The sequence below is a fragment of the Stylophora pistillata genome, chromosome 1 (assembly GCF_964205215.1).
Source record: "Stylophora pistillata chromosome 1, jaStyPist1.2, whole genome shotgun sequence".
Classification (NCBI taxonomy): Eukaryota; Metazoa; Cnidaria; class Anthozoa; order Scleractinia; family Pocilloporidae; genus Stylophora; species Stylophora pistillata.
The window spans coordinates 10452176-10469011 of NC_142519.1; the positions used below are offsets into that span (position 1 = coordinate 10452176).

The 16836-nt window shown below is 39.8% G+C and overlaps 3 protein-coding genes, 1 long non-coding RNA gene and 1 pseudogene across 6 annotated transcripts in view; 2 read left to right on the forward strand and 3 right to left on the reverse strand.

The window, feature by feature from the left end:
• The window catches only part of LOC148741177 (uncharacterized), a 2765-nt gene extending 2380 nt beyond the window's left edge, over positions 1-385 (reverse strand). Inside the window, exon 1 of the mRNA XM_088735854.1 lies at positions 1-385. This exon is cut by the window's left edge and continues 21 nt beyond it. Coding sequence (XP_088591980.1) covers positions 1-318 — 318 coding nt within the window. The 5' untranslated portion in view covers positions 319-385.
• A 9-nt stretch (positions 386-394) lies between these two features.
• On the reverse strand, positions 395-1951 carry LOC148741178 (uncharacterized; annotated as a pseudogene).
• Positions 1952-2654: 703 nt separating this feature from the next.
• Positions 2655-3236, forward strand: LOC148741179 (uncharacterized). The gene is made up of 2 exons (XR_015992437.1): positions 2655-2910; positions 3012-3236. It is a non-coding gene; the product is annotated as an uncharacterized LOC148741179 (long non-coding RNA).
• Positions 3237-5339: 2103 nt separating this feature from the next.
• Positions 5340-16547, forward strand: LOC111322029 (synaptotagmin-A-like). 2 transcript variants are annotated; one of them, XM_022925064.2, is made up of 5 exons: positions 5340-5611; positions 12565-13057; positions 13678-14161; positions 14594-14744; positions 15327-16547. In XM_022925064.2, exons 2-5 carry the CDS (start codon positions 12681-12683, stop codon positions 15686-15688), a joined length of 1374 nt encoding a protein of 457 aa, XP_022780799.2. In that variant the 5' UTR covers positions 5340-5611; positions 12565-12680; the 3' UTR covers positions 15689-16547. The 2 variants fall into 2 exon arrangements, with proteins under 2 accessions (XP_022780799.2, XP_088592016.1); XM_088735890.1 differs by lacking the exon at positions 5340-5611 and adding an exon at positions 11635-11738.
• LOC111322030 (uncharacterized) lies at positions 6275-9394 on the reverse strand. 2 transcript variants are annotated; one of them, XM_022925066.2, is made up of 2 exons: positions 9267-9394; positions 6275-8436 (listed from the first exon to the last, which is right to left on the reverse strand). In XM_022925066.2, exon 2 carries the CDS (start codon positions 8432-8434, stop codon positions 7346-7348), a length of 1089 nt encoding a protein of 362 aa, XP_022780801.2. In that variant the 5' UTR covers positions 8435-8436; positions 9267-9394; the 3' UTR covers positions 6275-7345. The 2 variants fall into 2 exon arrangements, with proteins under 2 accessions (XP_022780801.2, XP_088592028.1); XM_088735902.1 differs by lacking the exon at positions 9267-9394 and adding an exon at positions 8577-9162.
• Positions 16548-16836: the final 289 nt, after the last annotated feature.

Below are 16836 nucleotides of genomic sequence, written 5' to 3' on the forward strand. Positions count from 1 at the left end.
TTCGCCGAATTTCTTGCACATAACTTCCCTTACCCAGCCGTTCGCAAAGTTCTGATAGCAGTCTAAGCTTTTATAGCTCATCAATTGCTCCTGGGTGTACGGGCTAGCAGCAAACAGAAGATACATCCCCACGTTTATGTACGTTACGTCTGGCCAGCAATCGACATCGTCAATCCACTCTTTGCGCGGAATTTCGTAAGGATCTTGTCCTTCGATAGACTTTAACTTTTCGAGATATCTTTCCTTTGATTCTTTCTGCTGTAGATTTTCAAAATAACCGGGTAACAACCCACGCTTCGTAGTCGCTTTCGCCGCCATGCTGTAAACAAACTGAAGCTTGTCCTCCAGTTCGCAATGTCACGTGATGTGACGTCACGCTTGAAATGGGTCTATTGGGTTCCCATAGAAAAAAATTAACTCGTCTAATTTCCTATGACTAGTTTTAATGGAGAATTGCTGCGGTTGATAAGCTTCTCGCACACAGGACGGAGTTGTTGAAAAGAAGTTTTACAACATATTTCTGCGCTAAGCGCGGTACCGATAAAAAGGATTTGTGAAAAAGAAAAAAAACAAAAACACGAGATTGAATATCTTGCCGTTTTTATGCTGCGCCAGCGATAGTTTCGGCACCAAAACGCGGAAGCTGCCCCTTTTACTCGGTGGCTTATGAGGAGGAGGTTTCTAGCTTGGTCAATTAAGGATTCATATTTATGGCACATAGATTTCGCTTTAAAAGAATCAATAATGGCTGTTTATTTCGAGAGCCAGGAAAGAAAGCCAGCTGTGTTTGTAGCACAATCAACCCTCGAGAGTCGTTTATGTTTTCTTTGTTTTGAGTGTGTTCTGCCGCTTTTTGTGACTTCATTACTGACATTGTCCAAAAATTGCGAACCTTGCAAGTCCGCTCCACCCACCCTTTTTCTAGCGCGGGATCAAAGCAACAAATCTCGAGCAGGCACTGAAACGCGAAAGACCAAGATTTTTAAGAGGGTCGGAAAGGGTGGGTGTCGTGCACGGTCCACGGGAATTAAAATCGAAAATTCATGGTTCACGGGAATTAAACCAGACTTTTCACGAATCGCGCACAATTCAGCGTTTGCTTTAATTTTTCACCCATGTACCACATAACTGACGTGTCGACCGTTTTGAATTATTGCATGGACATTAAATAATTGTTTTTCTCGCTCTAAAATACTAAATTTACACTAATTCAAAAGTGTATGCCTTAGTCTACAGAAAAAAAACTGGTTACACTTCATTACTTGCAATTCTTTGGTGTGGTGCGTTCGTGCAAGAACAATATCTTTGTCAGTATTGTCAAAGGTTTCGTAAGGTAATGACATAGCTGCTACACAGACCACACAAGTAAACTGTTCACATTTGTGGCCGGACAACTCTGACCATTCGACCACTACTTGTCTGTATGCCACGGAGAAAGGTCAGTACAGCTTCATCATCGCTCAGGTGTTCACTTACATCAGAATCTGTGTCATATTCTTGCACTTGTTCGGAGTTATCGGAAACGTCAGAAGAACCATCATACTGTTTGATCATGCTGCTGAATGTCAGAAGCTGTAGTTTCTACATCATCTGGAGAAGGTTGAGCTGGGAAATCTACTTTCTCTGCTGGTGTATAGGAGGAGCGGTACATATTGAGAGGAAGTGTCCCGGCCTTAAACTTTATGGTCTCCTGGCGCACGTTGCGCTGACGGACGGCCCCTCCATTGTCAGAAGCCCATTCTCTCATTTGGTCTTTCCGTGTGGCATTGAGCTGCCTCGTTGGCTTTAGGTGCCTGGCTCATTCTTGGAATGGCATGAAGAGGCGTTGCTTGTTCGACAACAGGATAATACGATGAGTGTCATGTGTGAAATAGTGAGCAGCCCAAGGAACAACTCTCTTTATGCTTTCATAAACAATATTAATAATATTAATAATAATAATAATAATAATAATAACGAATATTTATACAGGATAGCCCTTCAGTGCAGGAGCACTGTTATCAATGGGGTCCTGTCTAAATAACATAATATAAGGATAAAAACTAGAATAAGATGAGAATGACTACGCACCTAACTAAATGCCCTATGCAAGTTGCGTGCATATATACTGCAAGGTGGTTTGCAGCTGGTCCTTAAAGTGGCCAAGTGCACGTAGGTTTTCCACTTGGACCGTTCGGCACGTGTGAAGATCAACATTGTAAGCTGGATCGAGATTGTCAAGGAACTTGTGAAGATCTTTAAGGCCCCTCACAATCATGCTGACAGATGAAGATGTTTGGTGGGAAATTGTTCCATGTTGACTGGCAGGGCAGGCTTGCATGATTTGTCAAGTTGGTCGAGTACGCATTTATTTGCTTCTTTCAAGTAGTTGTGCAAAACTTCCACGTGTTTGATCGCTTCTGTTATGGAAAGCCTTGTCGTTGGTTGGTGCTTCCTCCCTGAGGCCTGCATGTTCTACCGCGTGCTTTACAAACGCTTGCAAGGAGCAGTGCTTTCCCGATAAAGGAATACGCACACACTCTTTGCTACCAACAAACGCATTCATTGCATTTGAAGTTGTTGGATCCACATAATAGACAACACCTTCCAAAACTTGAAAAACGCTTCCCTCAATGTCCGTGCTTGTACTTTCGTTCGGCATATTTGACCATAAAATCATTACAGGTTACGGCGGATTTATCCATGCGAGTCACGTGACGTCGAGACATGTCTTGGATTGTAGGTTCCAAACGGACATTTCATGGTTTTAACATGACTCAACTCTTAGTTGTTACCAGGCCGAGCGAGTGATCTTGTTCAGCCATGTGTATGATGATTTTGATCTGAAGATTGTGAATGTGAATCGTTTTCATCCTATCGATTTCGACGAACATTTTTCAGTTATTTTGAGAAGGAACCCTCAGATTGTTTGTAAGTGTTCGACATTTCGATTTATTTGAGCTTTGTATACTTTCATTTTGCTTTATTTTGCTTCGCGTTTGCAAGTTTCGATTGTGTTATTCTACTTTCAGAAACATATTTGTATGCCGTTTATTTGATGAACCTGGATCAAAGATTGGTAGTCTTGGTAGTGCGTGACGAGCGTGCGATTTTTGTTTACATACTTGACCTTGAAATATCAAGTACTGAATTCTGAAAGGGGTGACTACTATGTACATTCGGAAAATTTGACGGAAAATGAGCTAATTATAGACCATGTTCACGAATCTCGAGAAATAAATTAGTTATTTCACGAATCACGGGAGTACTTTCGTTCACGGATCGCGGGAAATAATCTCGTTCTTTCACGATTCACGGCAATTAAAAATAGGCATTCACGGTTCACGAAAAACCCCCTTTCCGACCCTCTTTTAATTACTTACGGGGCAAACTCTCGCATCTTAGATTACTACTTTTTTAGCATCACCTGTGTCACATTAAAGCAATTTTCACCCCACTTACAAAGATTTGCTATAACAGCCGTAAATTCAGGGTCAATTCCACGTTTTATTCAATCCAGTGAACTACGCTCAGGACATTGTTCGAATACAATATCGTATGAGAAATTCTAACAAACAAGCCAAGTGTCCTCGTCCGTAACCTTGAAAATTGCTACAATATCCGTAATGATTCCGTAATTGAATTGAATTGAATTGAATCTTGAATTGAATCTTTATTAAGGTATAAGATAAATAATCACATATCCTATGTTACAACTTTAAAAGAAACTATATATATATAAATTACAGAGAAAGTCAAGATAAAAATTATAAGACTAGATTATGTTTAAAAATTTAGCGGTTGACAAACGTATTTTTGAACCTATCAGTGTTTATTTTAGGATGGTGACTTGTCTCTTTCCTCAGATTGTACTTGGTTGATTTCTTTTTTGGCATTATAGCTCTTAAAGGGTGTGTTGTATTATTAAAAAAATTCTTGAAGATACGTGTGTCTTGTTGATCTAACAATTCATAGACATTAATGTGGTCGGATGTATATTTGCGCTTTTAACATCGATCTAAGAAACATTGGATTGTTGTTAATTCGGAATTTACAGCGCCAAATACGGGCAGCCCGTATAATATATTTGGTAGTAATGTCCCATTCTTTCGAAGTGTCGAATGACAAAACCTCGGCAGAGGCTGAGTCTAGTGCCCTGCAGGAAACCTAGCAGTTATATTTGATTTTATTCTAAAAGAAAAGCGATATTTTGTCTCCACTACGCAACAAATAACGCAGTAGTGTATATCAAATAAGTTTATTTAGGGAAGCCTGCCGTGAACCAACCCGAGGCATATATTGCCCAAGGCATACATGCATGTATACGTTCGCAACTGATATAGAGGTTTTGCACAGCAGCCATGTTGGATGGCAGGAACAATGAAAATATTTTGCATTAGAAAGTAAAATTTTTCTCATGGGTAAAATAATCTATTGTTCCTGCCATCCAACATGGCTGCTTTGCAAAACCTCTATACCATATACAATCCTGGTATACAATCAATTCCTTGCAAGGTTGGTTCTGAGGCCTTGATGGACAGCACGTGCTAAACTTTATTAATATACCACTGCATCATTTACCCATGATGCTCGGGTCTAAGGTCCGGGGCTTGTCGTATCTCGTGCCGACAAAATATTTATTAATTTCTGCCTTATTCACAGACTCAATCGTCAGAAATACTATTTTTTACAGTTTATGGCTCAAATACCAAATGAATCAGTTCACAATTGATTTCAAACGAAATCCTCGGTCGGATATCAATTCAAATGTGCACTTAGGAAAGCGAACATGCAAAGTCTTTGTTGTTGTTTGCTTTGTACAATTTCATAAAATCAGCTGGTCTTTATTACAGTATATCGTAATATTGAACAGCGACATAGAATTTTAAAACTAATTCTTTGTTTTTTCGCCTCAAGGGAATTACGTAACGCTTCAAACGAATCACGTAACGCTCTTTATTGACTAATGTTTTGCAGTAAAGCAACGATTTGATCGCATATTACATTAATTTCGCATTCAGGGTTCGGGTAAGTTATAAACTAGGACGAGAATACCTGTGACGCTAAAACGTTTCGCCTTGATTAATGTCTGAGCTGTTTAATTTCACTGCGAAATTCGTTTGAAGACCCTTTATGAATTCATGCTAGAGACATTGATCTCGCAAATGTTATGTTACGGTCGCTTTGATCATCAGCTTGTCAGTCACGCTTTGAACTGTATGTGCCTTCGTTAATTTTGACTTTGTATTTCGATAGTTTTTGGATAAATAGTTTTAAAGTAGGCCAAAAATCAGACGGATAAGATTGACAACAATTCTGTGCAATGTAGAGTTGCTTACAGTAATGGACAAACCATTTTTTTGCGTAAAATGTAAATATTAACAAACAAAGGCAATTTGTGTCAGCTGCGCGGTCAAGCGTGACTCTAGATTACTCACCGTTAACAATCAAAAATTTTAATATGCATTTAAAAATTTGACTGAGATGGACAGTTCTCGCTCGTTATTGAACGTTCTTGGTTTGAAGCGCGAGTAAAGTTGCTCAAAAAGGGCAAAAGATTCTGGAAGGAAATTACTAGAATTGCATGTCATCAAATTCAGTATTCAAGGAGAGAGTCGACCTTCCTATTAAAGTAAGTGTACGAACTAACTTCTTTATCAACTTTGTTATGATGGTATTTACTATTATGCTCTAACACGGTTTTGTGTGTAGAATTATTTTCTCTTTCGTTAAAAAACATGCTGCTTTATTCCGAAATACGGCCACCTATTCTCAATATTTTATTAAATTCTAAAGTTTGGTCCGAGTTTATGAGTTTCATTATGAAATATTTCTGTGCTTAGTGAGCTGAGAGTTTATAACTTGTACAAACATTGATCACCCGAGTCGCTCATGTACTTGGTGATGCCACTAGATTCTAACCGCTTCGCAACAGATTTGAAATTAAGAGTTTCCGTTAAATATTTGAACGCTTCAGTGACCGGCCCATATGTATGGTAGAGCAATCATTTTTAACCGAAGCATGCAGATTTAATGGTCTATAGAATTCATTATCTTTTAACAATGGTGTGCATGAGTTGCCGAACAGTCTATTAAAGACCAGCTAAATCGTCCTGTTAGACGGTTCAATCCGTAGTTTTTGCTCACTTTCTCGGCTATTTTCAACCAAACTGAAGTGATTATCCCACAAGAGTCTATTTTTGATTGAGCAAAACTAGCCCAGTTCTTTGTATATTTGTTAACTTTGAACCTTCTGGTACTGTCGAATACATGCTTCGGATAACAACCATTCATGCATAAAAAACGGGTGAGGTTTTATTGGCATTTCTATGTGATCTTTGAAATGCACTATGCACTAAGTCCCTATTTGGGCGAAAATTACCGAACAAAACTATCAGAAGTCATTTTATTTTCACCACACGAATTCGATCTAGAATGATCTCTCGTCACATTTTCGAGCTCAAGTAAAGATAACGTTGTTAATAAAGGTGCGCAATATTTGCAACCAACCGCGACATAACATTTCCTTCGTAATTAATTTTGTCTTATAGATGCAATTTAATTCAGATTATACATACCACTAGAAAGCTTTGGTTACAAATTCACCGAAATCAGCAAAATTGTCGTTATGTTTTGTTTGACCAAAGCTCAAAAGCTGCAAAGAGCTATGTAACATTATTCAACAGTGATTTTTTTTGTCTGTCATTTGACAAAAACGCATAAAATGTCCATATGAAATTATAGACCAGTTCCGTATGAACGGATGTAAAATGGAACTACATAAGTTGGCTCGTAATTATTTCTAAGGCTTAAAATTGTTGTTCTTGGTTCGTTTACGCAATAGTCTTCATGTAGAAGTCTCCGGTCGTGAAGCCATTGGTCAAGAATCCTTTTCAGTTAAGTCTTTAGAAAAGGAGAATTTTGAAAAAGCTTTACAGCGTCGTCCAAATCTCAATCTCCAGTTTCTCCCGGTTCGCTATGCTCTTTTACTCTTATGTTAAGTTTGGTAGCGAATGTTTCGCAAGAGTTTCTCAAATCTGCGTCAGCAGAGTGCAAAGCCACGGACTCGGTAAAATACCCTGGGTCCTTGGTCATCAATATCAATTTCAGAAATAGATGGTACAGTAACGTAGTTTTTTTCGCTAGTAAAGTTACAAACCAGCTGATAACTCAACAGTCTTTAACAACTGTTTCACGAAGATCAAAGTTGTTTTGACATAAAATTTCCCAAACTTTTCTTTACACTGAAATGGAGGATTAAAAGACTTTCTATTTACGACAACCCTCTTAGAAAACAACTCTGTTGTTGTGATCATTGTGCGGCAGTCATTGTTTCAATCCAAAGCCAAGCGGAAACGACTTTCCCTTAGGCATCTATTTGATCTCGCAGGAACTGGATTTCAAGAGCAAGCTTTTCCTTCTCCATAATCAACTTGTCCTTTTCCAAAGCCAGCTTTTCCTTTTCCAGTAAAAGTTTTTCCTTCTTGAGTTTATCTATTTCATCCCGCACGTGCGAACTGGGTGACTCATTCCTATATTCGGAATTTCTTTTCTTTTTGATCACGTGCGCCAGCGGAGAGGAGAGCATTCGTTTCTGTTGCAGCATGAGAATGCGATGCCTGTCCCCTCCGCTTATAGAAGCATTCGCTGTGATCATATTAGGTTGACTAGGCAACTTCTTGACTTCCGGAAAGGAGGAGACAACGTTCATGGGAACGGAAGATCTACCATGAAAACCGCTACTGTTTGGAAGGACCTGACATGGGGTCTTCTCCAGATCTTTCGAACTCGGAGTATGTCGGTTGAAAGCCGAGAAACAGGCTGCTTCTCCGCTGGAATTTTCCCGATGAGTGTCCTCTACAGTCTGCTCATTGTTTGAGGCTGTGAAAACTGTTTCTTCAGATTTTGCCACAACATGCACAATTTGTGGCTCTCCATTTTGCTCGGCAAGCTCCCCCTCCTCTTGTTCTCCGTCCTCCGATAAACCTTGCTCTGACTGATCAGTTTTGGCAAAACTGCTATCGATGCTCATCCCCGCTCCCTCTCCGATCCCACAATTAGAGGTCGTTATGCGTAATATCTCTATAATTTTCTCACTCACGGGTGACAATTTCTTAGGCGCTACTTGTTCGCCACTTTCTGAATGTGCGGTCGATTCCAACAATTCTTTCTTTGCCGCGCGAACCATGTTTTTCCATTTTCTCTTTAAATCGTTAGCAGTACGTAGGACGATCGGATTCTTGCTGTTATAATCTCTGCAAATGCCCTTCCACACTTCGACCTTTTGTTTGTTGGTAGTCGCATCGTTCAACTTCGAAGTGAGTATTTCCGAGTTTCGCTCAAACTGAGAGATTAAGAACAAGCTTTCTCCCTCCGTGAAGTTAGGCTTTCGTTTGTTGGCGACGAGGACTACATCTTGACTGTCAGCGCTGCGTGTGTCGCCGGCGTAAGTCATCGCTGCAAAACGAACAACACTACCTCGACTGAACCAAATTCGCACGGATAAGTCACTGATTTGAATGAAATTAAAATTACAACTTCTACTTGGCTCTGAAAGAAGATCGTGCCGAATTCAACGTGTGACACACTTCACTCACTTTTGGCGTCTATATCGAGGTGACCTTTGCTGATATTGGCGCTAAGTCAAAGACCTAAGTTAGCCCCGTTGTTCGAAGAGACACGCTTTAATTTAATACGGGTCTTAAAATAGAAATGGCAGACGAACAATGCGGCTTTAGTGCACGAATTATGTTAATCCGATGACGTCACGGGCTGATTACCTAAAGTTGATACTGACAATATAATCTTTGTGTCAGGTTAACACTGGGTGGCTCGAAAGCCAAAATAATCCTTAGATTTTTTTACTTTCGAATAGCTCGTATCGCTGTATTTTCAAGAATATTTCACTCTCTTGCCTGTGCGATCGGTGACATACGCTGCGGTCAGGTAGCGATTTCGTGCCAGAAGTTTTCACAATTTAATGTACTAAATCGTAATTTGACCGGCGGATGAAACAAATAAACATGATCCACGCAGGTGGGCTTTGACTGAAAAAAATTGAAGAAAAGAAGCCTGAAAATAATTTAGGATCTACCGGGCTTCCAAATAACCAGTTGGCATTACCGTCATCATGCTGAGGTACGAAGTGACAAATTGGGAGCTTGGCAAATGTGTGTCTTCCTTCCCCTAAAGGAATTTGATCTTAGTACGTCATAAGTTCAAATCCTGTGGAAACTAGCTGAATATTTTAAGACCTCTTTACTGTATTTACTTTTATTGTACTTTACCTGCAAGGATTCCATTTCTTATCTTGTGGCAATTACTTGGCAGTTTTTTTTGACAACCTGTTTTGCCGTCGGCTGGTCAGCTTTACGTCGTCTACCAGATACGTGCCCAGTTTTTCTGTTGTTTCCAGATCTTCTCCTATCCTGTCCTTTTGGCAACCTGTTTAGCTGTCTATTTGGCTAGCCTGCTCACTGTCATTTAGAAAGCTTTGGACAGCGTCTGGCTGTTGGTATTGAAACGATACCTAGCAGTTGGATGTAAACATTTTTTACTGGCCGCTCACGGTTATACCTTTTGAGAAATGCTGGCAGATCAAAAACATTTCCCTGGAATCATGTATCATCGGTACTGATATCCACCTGAACTGCATTCGATATCTTTTCAACTAAGTTCAGGAATTCAAGTTAGGAAACAACAACACATAAGTAATGTTCAAAACCTTACAAGGGGCCAGTTCGCGATAAGCTTTATGCTTTATGATCTCCTACCAAATATTTCATGGCGAAGACTTAAATCAAAAACAAATCATTGGGATACGACTCTAAAGTTAGACCGCGACGCTAAAAGCAGAAAAAAAAAAAAAAGAAAAAAAAAAAGGAAAATAAAAAACGGACTGGCAGCAGAACTTTGATGTTTTCCCCAAATGAGCTCATAAATTTCGAAAGTGTAATAGCACAATGGACAAAATAGGATCACGCGGTTACCAGACCTCGAGTATTTTATGGAAAATGCTAGAAGAGGCAAAGAAGATAGACAGGACACTAAATTAGAAACAACTTGCTTCAAGTCAATAGTCTCCCAACTCGGCTTCAGTTCAGGGCCAAAAAAAAAAACAAAAACAAAAAAACAAATAATTTGAGCATTCTTTGTAGCAGAACGAATCTTTCTCCGTGTTTTGGGCAACATCGACAAATATCTAGGTGTGACATGGCGGCGTGGATACCCGACATGGCAGGCTTCGTAAGCTCTCATTTCACCGCGAGCGGTTCCTGGCTTTTTTTTCCCCATACATGTCTTTCTGTGAATCGAAGCGTGGGTGAACTGTTTTCAAAATTTTTGTGACTACCACTCTATACACACTGCTGTAAAGTCGAGCTAGAAAATTGAAGTAGTGTAAATTACAGAAATTTCAACTTTGTTATTTTCGTAATTTTCGCAAATCAATTAAGCTAATCTCTAAGATTAATCCATCTGATCTTCCGAAGTATTGTTACATTATTATTTAAATCAGTGTTTTTGCTTTCACTTTTATTTATTTTACCAAATGACCTGGCGAATCCAAAAGGAGTGCAGACAGACGGCGGCAAATATCGCTAAACACCAAAATTATTAATCTGCAGTTAGTCTCGGTATCTCCTATCAAGCTTCGCTCGCGTAAAGGTATGATCGTTTCTCTGATCACGCATCCTCGCACTCTTTTCAAATAGCTGAATTCTGACAAAAAGAGAAACAAAAAAATAAAAAGACAGTAGGGCGGGTTCACATTTCTTCCTAACTGGTCTTAAGCACCTCTTTCCGTTTCTTTTGAATACTGATCTTGTGCCGCGAAACTTCCCGTGATTAAAAATCAATTTTTATTTTTGTGGAAAGAAGTCTCGACACCACTTTTTTCTGTCGTTAGTCTTAAAAACCGACATACACATCGGCAAGTCAACGGGAAATTTTGTTATATTTCCTATCCTACTTCAGTTGGAGAAAGGGGGATGGCGGTGGAGTGGGGATAAGGAAGAGCCAATCTACCGCTTAAATTTCTAGCACTCTGATCCCATTCTCTTAAAGTATATATTTCATGTAAGGGGCCTACTATTCCGTTTTTCAAATTTCAACCTCAGTTTGAAATTTTCTTAATTTCCAGTTTAATAAACCCAAATTCTGTACGTGTGATCGACAGCAAAACGGTCCAAAGCTGGATCTAGTTTAACCTGCACTCTGCTGACAAAGCATCATTTGTGTTGGTAATCAAATTTGATATCTGTCTCACCGTTCTATGAAAGACCTAGGTACCCACATGGGTATTTCTTTCAAAAATGATATGCCGCAGAGAGACAGGGCGTTCACCCGAGTTTCTGGTCTTCCGTATCACTGTGATTTTTTTTATTGTGAGTTTCCTTACCGGGTTCTTTTTCCAAGTAAAACACGTATATTCTCTCACATTTTCTCCACCCAAACTCCGGTAGCAGTTGTGGCTCCTGTGCTCCAGATGTTAGACAGTATATAACTCAAGCTGGAACATTTGGTAGTCGGGGGAATTCACCTTCATGCCGCTAAGTATTTTTAAAGGATCTCATTTCAATTGAACTCAGTCGCCCGTTAATCCGTTGCGCCATAAGCCAAATTTGCATGATTTATGATTACAATCTGTCGGTGACGGCCGGAAATGTGTTTCATCGGCTTGGTCAATTCATTTTTATCGCCAGGGGCCGTAATCTGGAAACTATGGTAAACACTCACCTTGGATTTTTGACCTCAGAATAGTAAGTGTTGTTGAATAATAGCCCTTGCGCCAATTTGAAATTTGAATTGCAATTCAGTTCCAACATGCAAGAACGATTTGTCTTTTGCTGTTATGAGAATGCAGCAGATTGTGAACATGATAACTTTTTCACACTAATTTTGCACAGAACTAGTTTCCTTACATTTTTAAAGGACTTTTGTTCTTTGCGACCTTTCTCGATTTTTCTGTTAAATCAGACGTTCAAGTCGACTTTACTACAAATACAACTGCTCTACGTCAATAATTCCTTCAGGAAGACTCTCTGGTTTTCGCCCTTTAATTAAGTCATATCCTTGGGCCAAGTTTCCTCAGCCTTTTATGTCTTTAAAGCGTTCTCAGATTGGATTAAAATTGACCTGTAAATGTTGAAACAAAAGGAAACTGCAGTTAAATTAGTGGATTTTTCCTTGTCTATGACACAAGTATGGTAGTTCATAGGTCAGGTTTCGGCAGGAATATTGCGTCAATTAAAATCATTACGGTGGCTAATTTACCATTTCAACTTTGTTGATATATCCAAATTAAAATAAAAACTTGTTTAATGGATGTTAATGGCACAACGCCACAACAGAAAAAATTTCCTTCGAGAAATTAACCCACTGTCGGCCGGCCTTTTTTCAGCGACTCAAGCTGCAAGGTTGCGGTTTGCTGGCGACGAATACTAGTAAGGAACCCCTGATAGGTAGTTCATTCTCTACGCGCTGCTTCCCCCCTGGGATTGATTCTTTCTCTACGATCTCATTGGAAGAACTAGTTCCTTTAATCATGATTAACTGTTCTTTTCTCTGTTGTCTCTCGTCTTTCAGTAACAAAGTTCTTAGCAAGCAGGTCATAGATCATGATGGATGACTTCTTCAAATGTCACGTTCTCCTTACGTTACGCCCCATTTCTACCACATCAGAGTGAATAATACTTAAGAAAATGCCCAGAATCTTAGATGTGCACCGTAAAGGTCACACCAACTCGATCTTGAGTCTGAGTGAAGGACTGATTATCTTATTTGTGGCTTCAAGTGTTCTCGTCCTTGGTGCACTTTGTAAATATCTTGGGAAATTATGCCGCAAGCTTTGGAAAAAACCGCGATGGAAGAGGAAATCAAAGAGGAGACATTCAAAACGCGTAGAACAAAGAAAAGGAAGCGCGCCTGTCAAACGCTCCGGATCCTTTAAATCCGGAGAGGGTGTAGTTGTGTCACCGCAGTTTACTATTCCGTCGTCCCACAGCTGTTTGATACAGCAGCCATACCCAGATCTCTCGCAAGGCAGGACGGGAAAGACCAATGAGGACAAACGCCTCTCGTAAGTGATAAATTCGGCTGGTTCACTGCTAAGTCACTGGTTTACTAAAAGATGGATCCTTATATTATTTAGTAGCTGACTAGTTGCGTAAACAACTTGCTGTCTGATCGACTAGTCAACTAGCTGACTGCCTGATTAAGTGATCGACAAATAGCTAAACTCCCCAGCTGTGTGACTGATTAAATGTCTGACTGGTTGTCTAAATGACTAACTAACATGCAGAAGAATGGCAAGTAGTGTAAATAACTGACTGAGTGACTAACTACTGACCGACTAATTCACCGTCAAATATGACCAACTGGTTGACTGGTTGACTGGCTGACTGAATGAGTGACAGACTGAGTGACTGACTGTCTGGCTGACTGAATGAGTGATCAGCTGACTAACTGACAGGCAAGCTGACTGATTGGCCAGCTAATTGACAGACCGACTGGCTGACTAACAGGCTCATCGATTGGGTTGTAAGACGACCAATTAATTGATTGCCTGTTAACATATCAACTGATTGCCTGATTGACTGAACGAGTGTTTGACTGACTGGTTGATCTGTGGGCCTGCTTCGTCTGAATCAACCAAGCAATAAGGTGTGGCCAACCTAACGCATATTCTGTTTTGTGTAGGTTGGTATCTTTTTATCTCAGAGAAGAAGAAATTGGCAAACTGAATCCCCAATTGTACCAGAACTACGAGAGAACGGTGCGGATAGGCATGGACAAAGAACTTGGGCAACTGAATTTAATCCTCAAATTCAAAGGGAAAAGCAGGAATCTCTCTATCACGCTGGTCAGCGGTAAAGGCTTTCCACCACGTGACTTCTCTGGTAGTATCGACACTTGCGTGACAATTTGTGTCCTCCCGAATCGTGAACGGCGGAAGCAAACAGCAATTCATAGGCGATCTATGAACCCTCAGTACAACGAAAATTTTGTTTTCAATATTCAAGTTGGTGAAGACATTTATGCACATAGCCTTCTACTAACCACGTATTTTTACGATAGTTTTTCTCACGCCCATGTTTTGGGTCAGTGTTATGTGCCTCTCATATATTGTGACTTTTCAAGTGAAACCATTGTGTGGTGTTATCTAGACCATCCTTGTGGTTCGGTGAGTGCTATTAATTAGACACATCATTTTTTTTTTCATTGTCACTATTGTTATTGTACTTACGCCAGCTTTATTTTTTATTTTAAATTAGAGAGGAGGTGTAATTCCAATTTCGTATTTGTCTGGCCTGTTTTGGAAAAACAGAGTTAGGCGAGAACAGTAACGATGTTTGTCTCCATCTTCGAAGTTGTGCAGACACGGCCGAAAATCCTGCATCTACTTAATCGACTCATTATCTGTTTGCATTTAGCTCAGATTACAAAGCCAATAGAACTCATTAGTGTTAGCTTGAAGTAAGATTTGTACAGATTTAGATTTAACTGAATGGGAGCGCGTACTCATTTCCCGAACAACGACAGGTTCATTGCCCTCTTCATGATAACGAAAGGACAGAACAATTGTTACCTTCATGTGTTTCCATGTTGTTTTCAGTACACCACCTTAGTGGGGGCATTGCAGAGCCTTGTGACTTCAGAGTGTGGTGATCTGCTGCTGTCTCTGTGTTACGTCTCTAAGGACCAGACTCTCACGGTTGCCATAATGAAGGTTGTAAACCTAGCTGAAGGACGTCTGTCATCTGTTGGTAGGTTTTCATTCTATTATCATTCGGAATAAAATTCAACTCTGATGGTGATGTAAAGAAGTAGCACAAAAAAGGAAGATAGTAGGGGATCAGTCCTCATTTATTTGGGGAAGGGGTGGAGTCGGATGGTTTTCAGGGGGAACGGAGGGGGAGCAGTCCTTGCCAACAGAACCTAAGAGGGGAGGGAGGACGATAGAAAATTGACCGCCAATCAACTACTGATGAAGGGGGGGGGGGATCTTAAGAATATTTCAGAGCCTTGTGGAGGAATCAGGTCAATTTTGTCCTGACGCAACCAAAATCCCCCCACCTCTCCTCGGGCGTTCTCTACAATTATAAACGAGGCGTTATAAGGGTTAACGAAAATTGTTGTAAACGATTTCAAAGTTATATATCGTAATAAAGTGAAGGGGGAGAGTTTTTTCTCGTATTTTTTAAGTTATTTTTCAGTGTTACTGCACTCTTGATATTATTCAGTAAAAGAGATTGTAATGGGGTATGCTTGTGTATACAGATGGTATTCAGATGTTTTGATTACCTGACCGTCATTGAAAACTGCTTTCTCTTTAAATATTTTTTCAGAGAAATTATACACTAAAGCAACTCTCCTTCACGACAATAAAAAAATTGCTAAGAGGAAAACAAGTTTGCAGGAAATCGGTGATATTCACACGGTTTTTAATGAAGCTCTGTTGTTCCGTATCCCTGGAGAGAAGCTTATCAGTTGCACATTGAAAATCTCCGTCAACCATTACAACGTCATGGGTAAAAGTTCCAGCCTCGGTGAGGTCACCTTCAGCGCGGAGTCGACTGGACTCGAAGATGCGCATTGGACCAGCGTGACTTCAAAATACGACAAACCGGTTACGATGTGGCACACGCTTCGAGGATTTAAGTTTATGGAGACTAGTAGAGAGGACAGAGAACCTCTCTCGCCGAATTAAGCAACAAAGAAAAGATATTTAGCTAAGCTCGATTTGAGATCTCTCTTTCAGTGGACAAATTGTTTACTAAAAATCTGTTTTAAGTCAGCACGTGGCTCAAAAGTTAAAAGCGATGGCAATGATATTGTACGATTAAGTCAAGAAACAAGTAGTTGTTCATGTAGTGGTTTAGATCTCTGAGCAACCAATTACGTAAGTGCTTCTCAAAAAGCGCCTAAGCGCGCGCATGCTCTTCTTCGTAGGAATACGCGATAACTATCACTAAATTATAGGGTCCTTTTACGGACAAACATTTTTATTTAGAATGAGAGATCTTGTTTAGGTGTTTCAGCAATTCTTTTAGCCAGGTATTGTTAAAAATTTGTTACAAAAAATGGTTAGAGGACAATGCGAAGCGGCCGTGGCTTAAGATTTTTTATCAAATGCACAGTACGTTTTCAAAATATCATGATAGACTTTCATAGAAACTCCTTGCAGACGTTTTTATATAATAAGAAGAATCATCTAAATACAACCACCTAGTCCAGCTTTAAAAAAGCCGATTTTGATATAATGCGCGCTGACATTGCTTTCAGTCAAGTTGAGAAAAAATGAATAATTAAAAAATAAGAACATAAATAGATATTGACATGAATATCTGGGAGGACTAGAGTTTTGATGAGGTGGTAAAAGCCTAGTCTGGTAGAAGAGTTGAGTTTGCACATGTGCTGTACCGTGCGTGTAGAATAGACCCTCCTTAACACTGAAACAATTCTAAATCAGCTTCATGGAGTGTAAATATTTACTTCAGCCTTCCCCTTTAGACAGTCTCGCCAGTTTGAGTGGTTTAATTTCCGAATAAACTTCTCTTTTTTATATATATGTTCGTTTGTTTGATTGTTTTTTTTTTTTTGCGACCTGCATGACTGGCATCCTATTAGCCGTTTCATTAACCCTTTACACTCCAATATCAGTTTGCATATTCTCCATACTATTTTGTATTCTTATCCAAAGGAGAATTTGTTTAACATTGAAGAGCTGCTTCAATGATGATAGTGATCATCTGCTTTATTCTTGTGACCTGAAAGTTTGATTCAGGGGTGAAATTAGATGTTCAACACTCTCGGGAGAGGAGTATGATCGAGAGCGTTATATTCCAAATTCCGCTG

What these genes read in the sequence shown, in the direction of transcription:
- LOC111322029 (XM_022925064.2), top strand. Translation starts at nt 12,681, where the DNA reads ATGCCCAGAATCTTAGATGTGCACCGTAAAGGTCACACCAACTCGATC. An exon ending in AATGAGGACAAACGCCTCTC is followed by an intron (nt 13,058 to 13,677) that starts GTAAGTGATAAA and finishes TGTTTTGTGTAG; the next exon opens with GTTGGTATCTTTTTATCTCA. An exon ending in AGGACGTCTGTCATCTGTTG is followed by an intron (nt 14,745 to 15,326) that starts GTAGGTTTTCAT and finishes ATATTTTTTCAG; the next exon opens with AGAAATTATACACTAAAGCA.
- LOC111322030 (XM_022925066.2), bottom strand. Translation starts at nt 8,434, where the DNA reads ATGACTTACGCCGGCGACACACGCAGCGCTGACAGTCAAGATGTAGTC.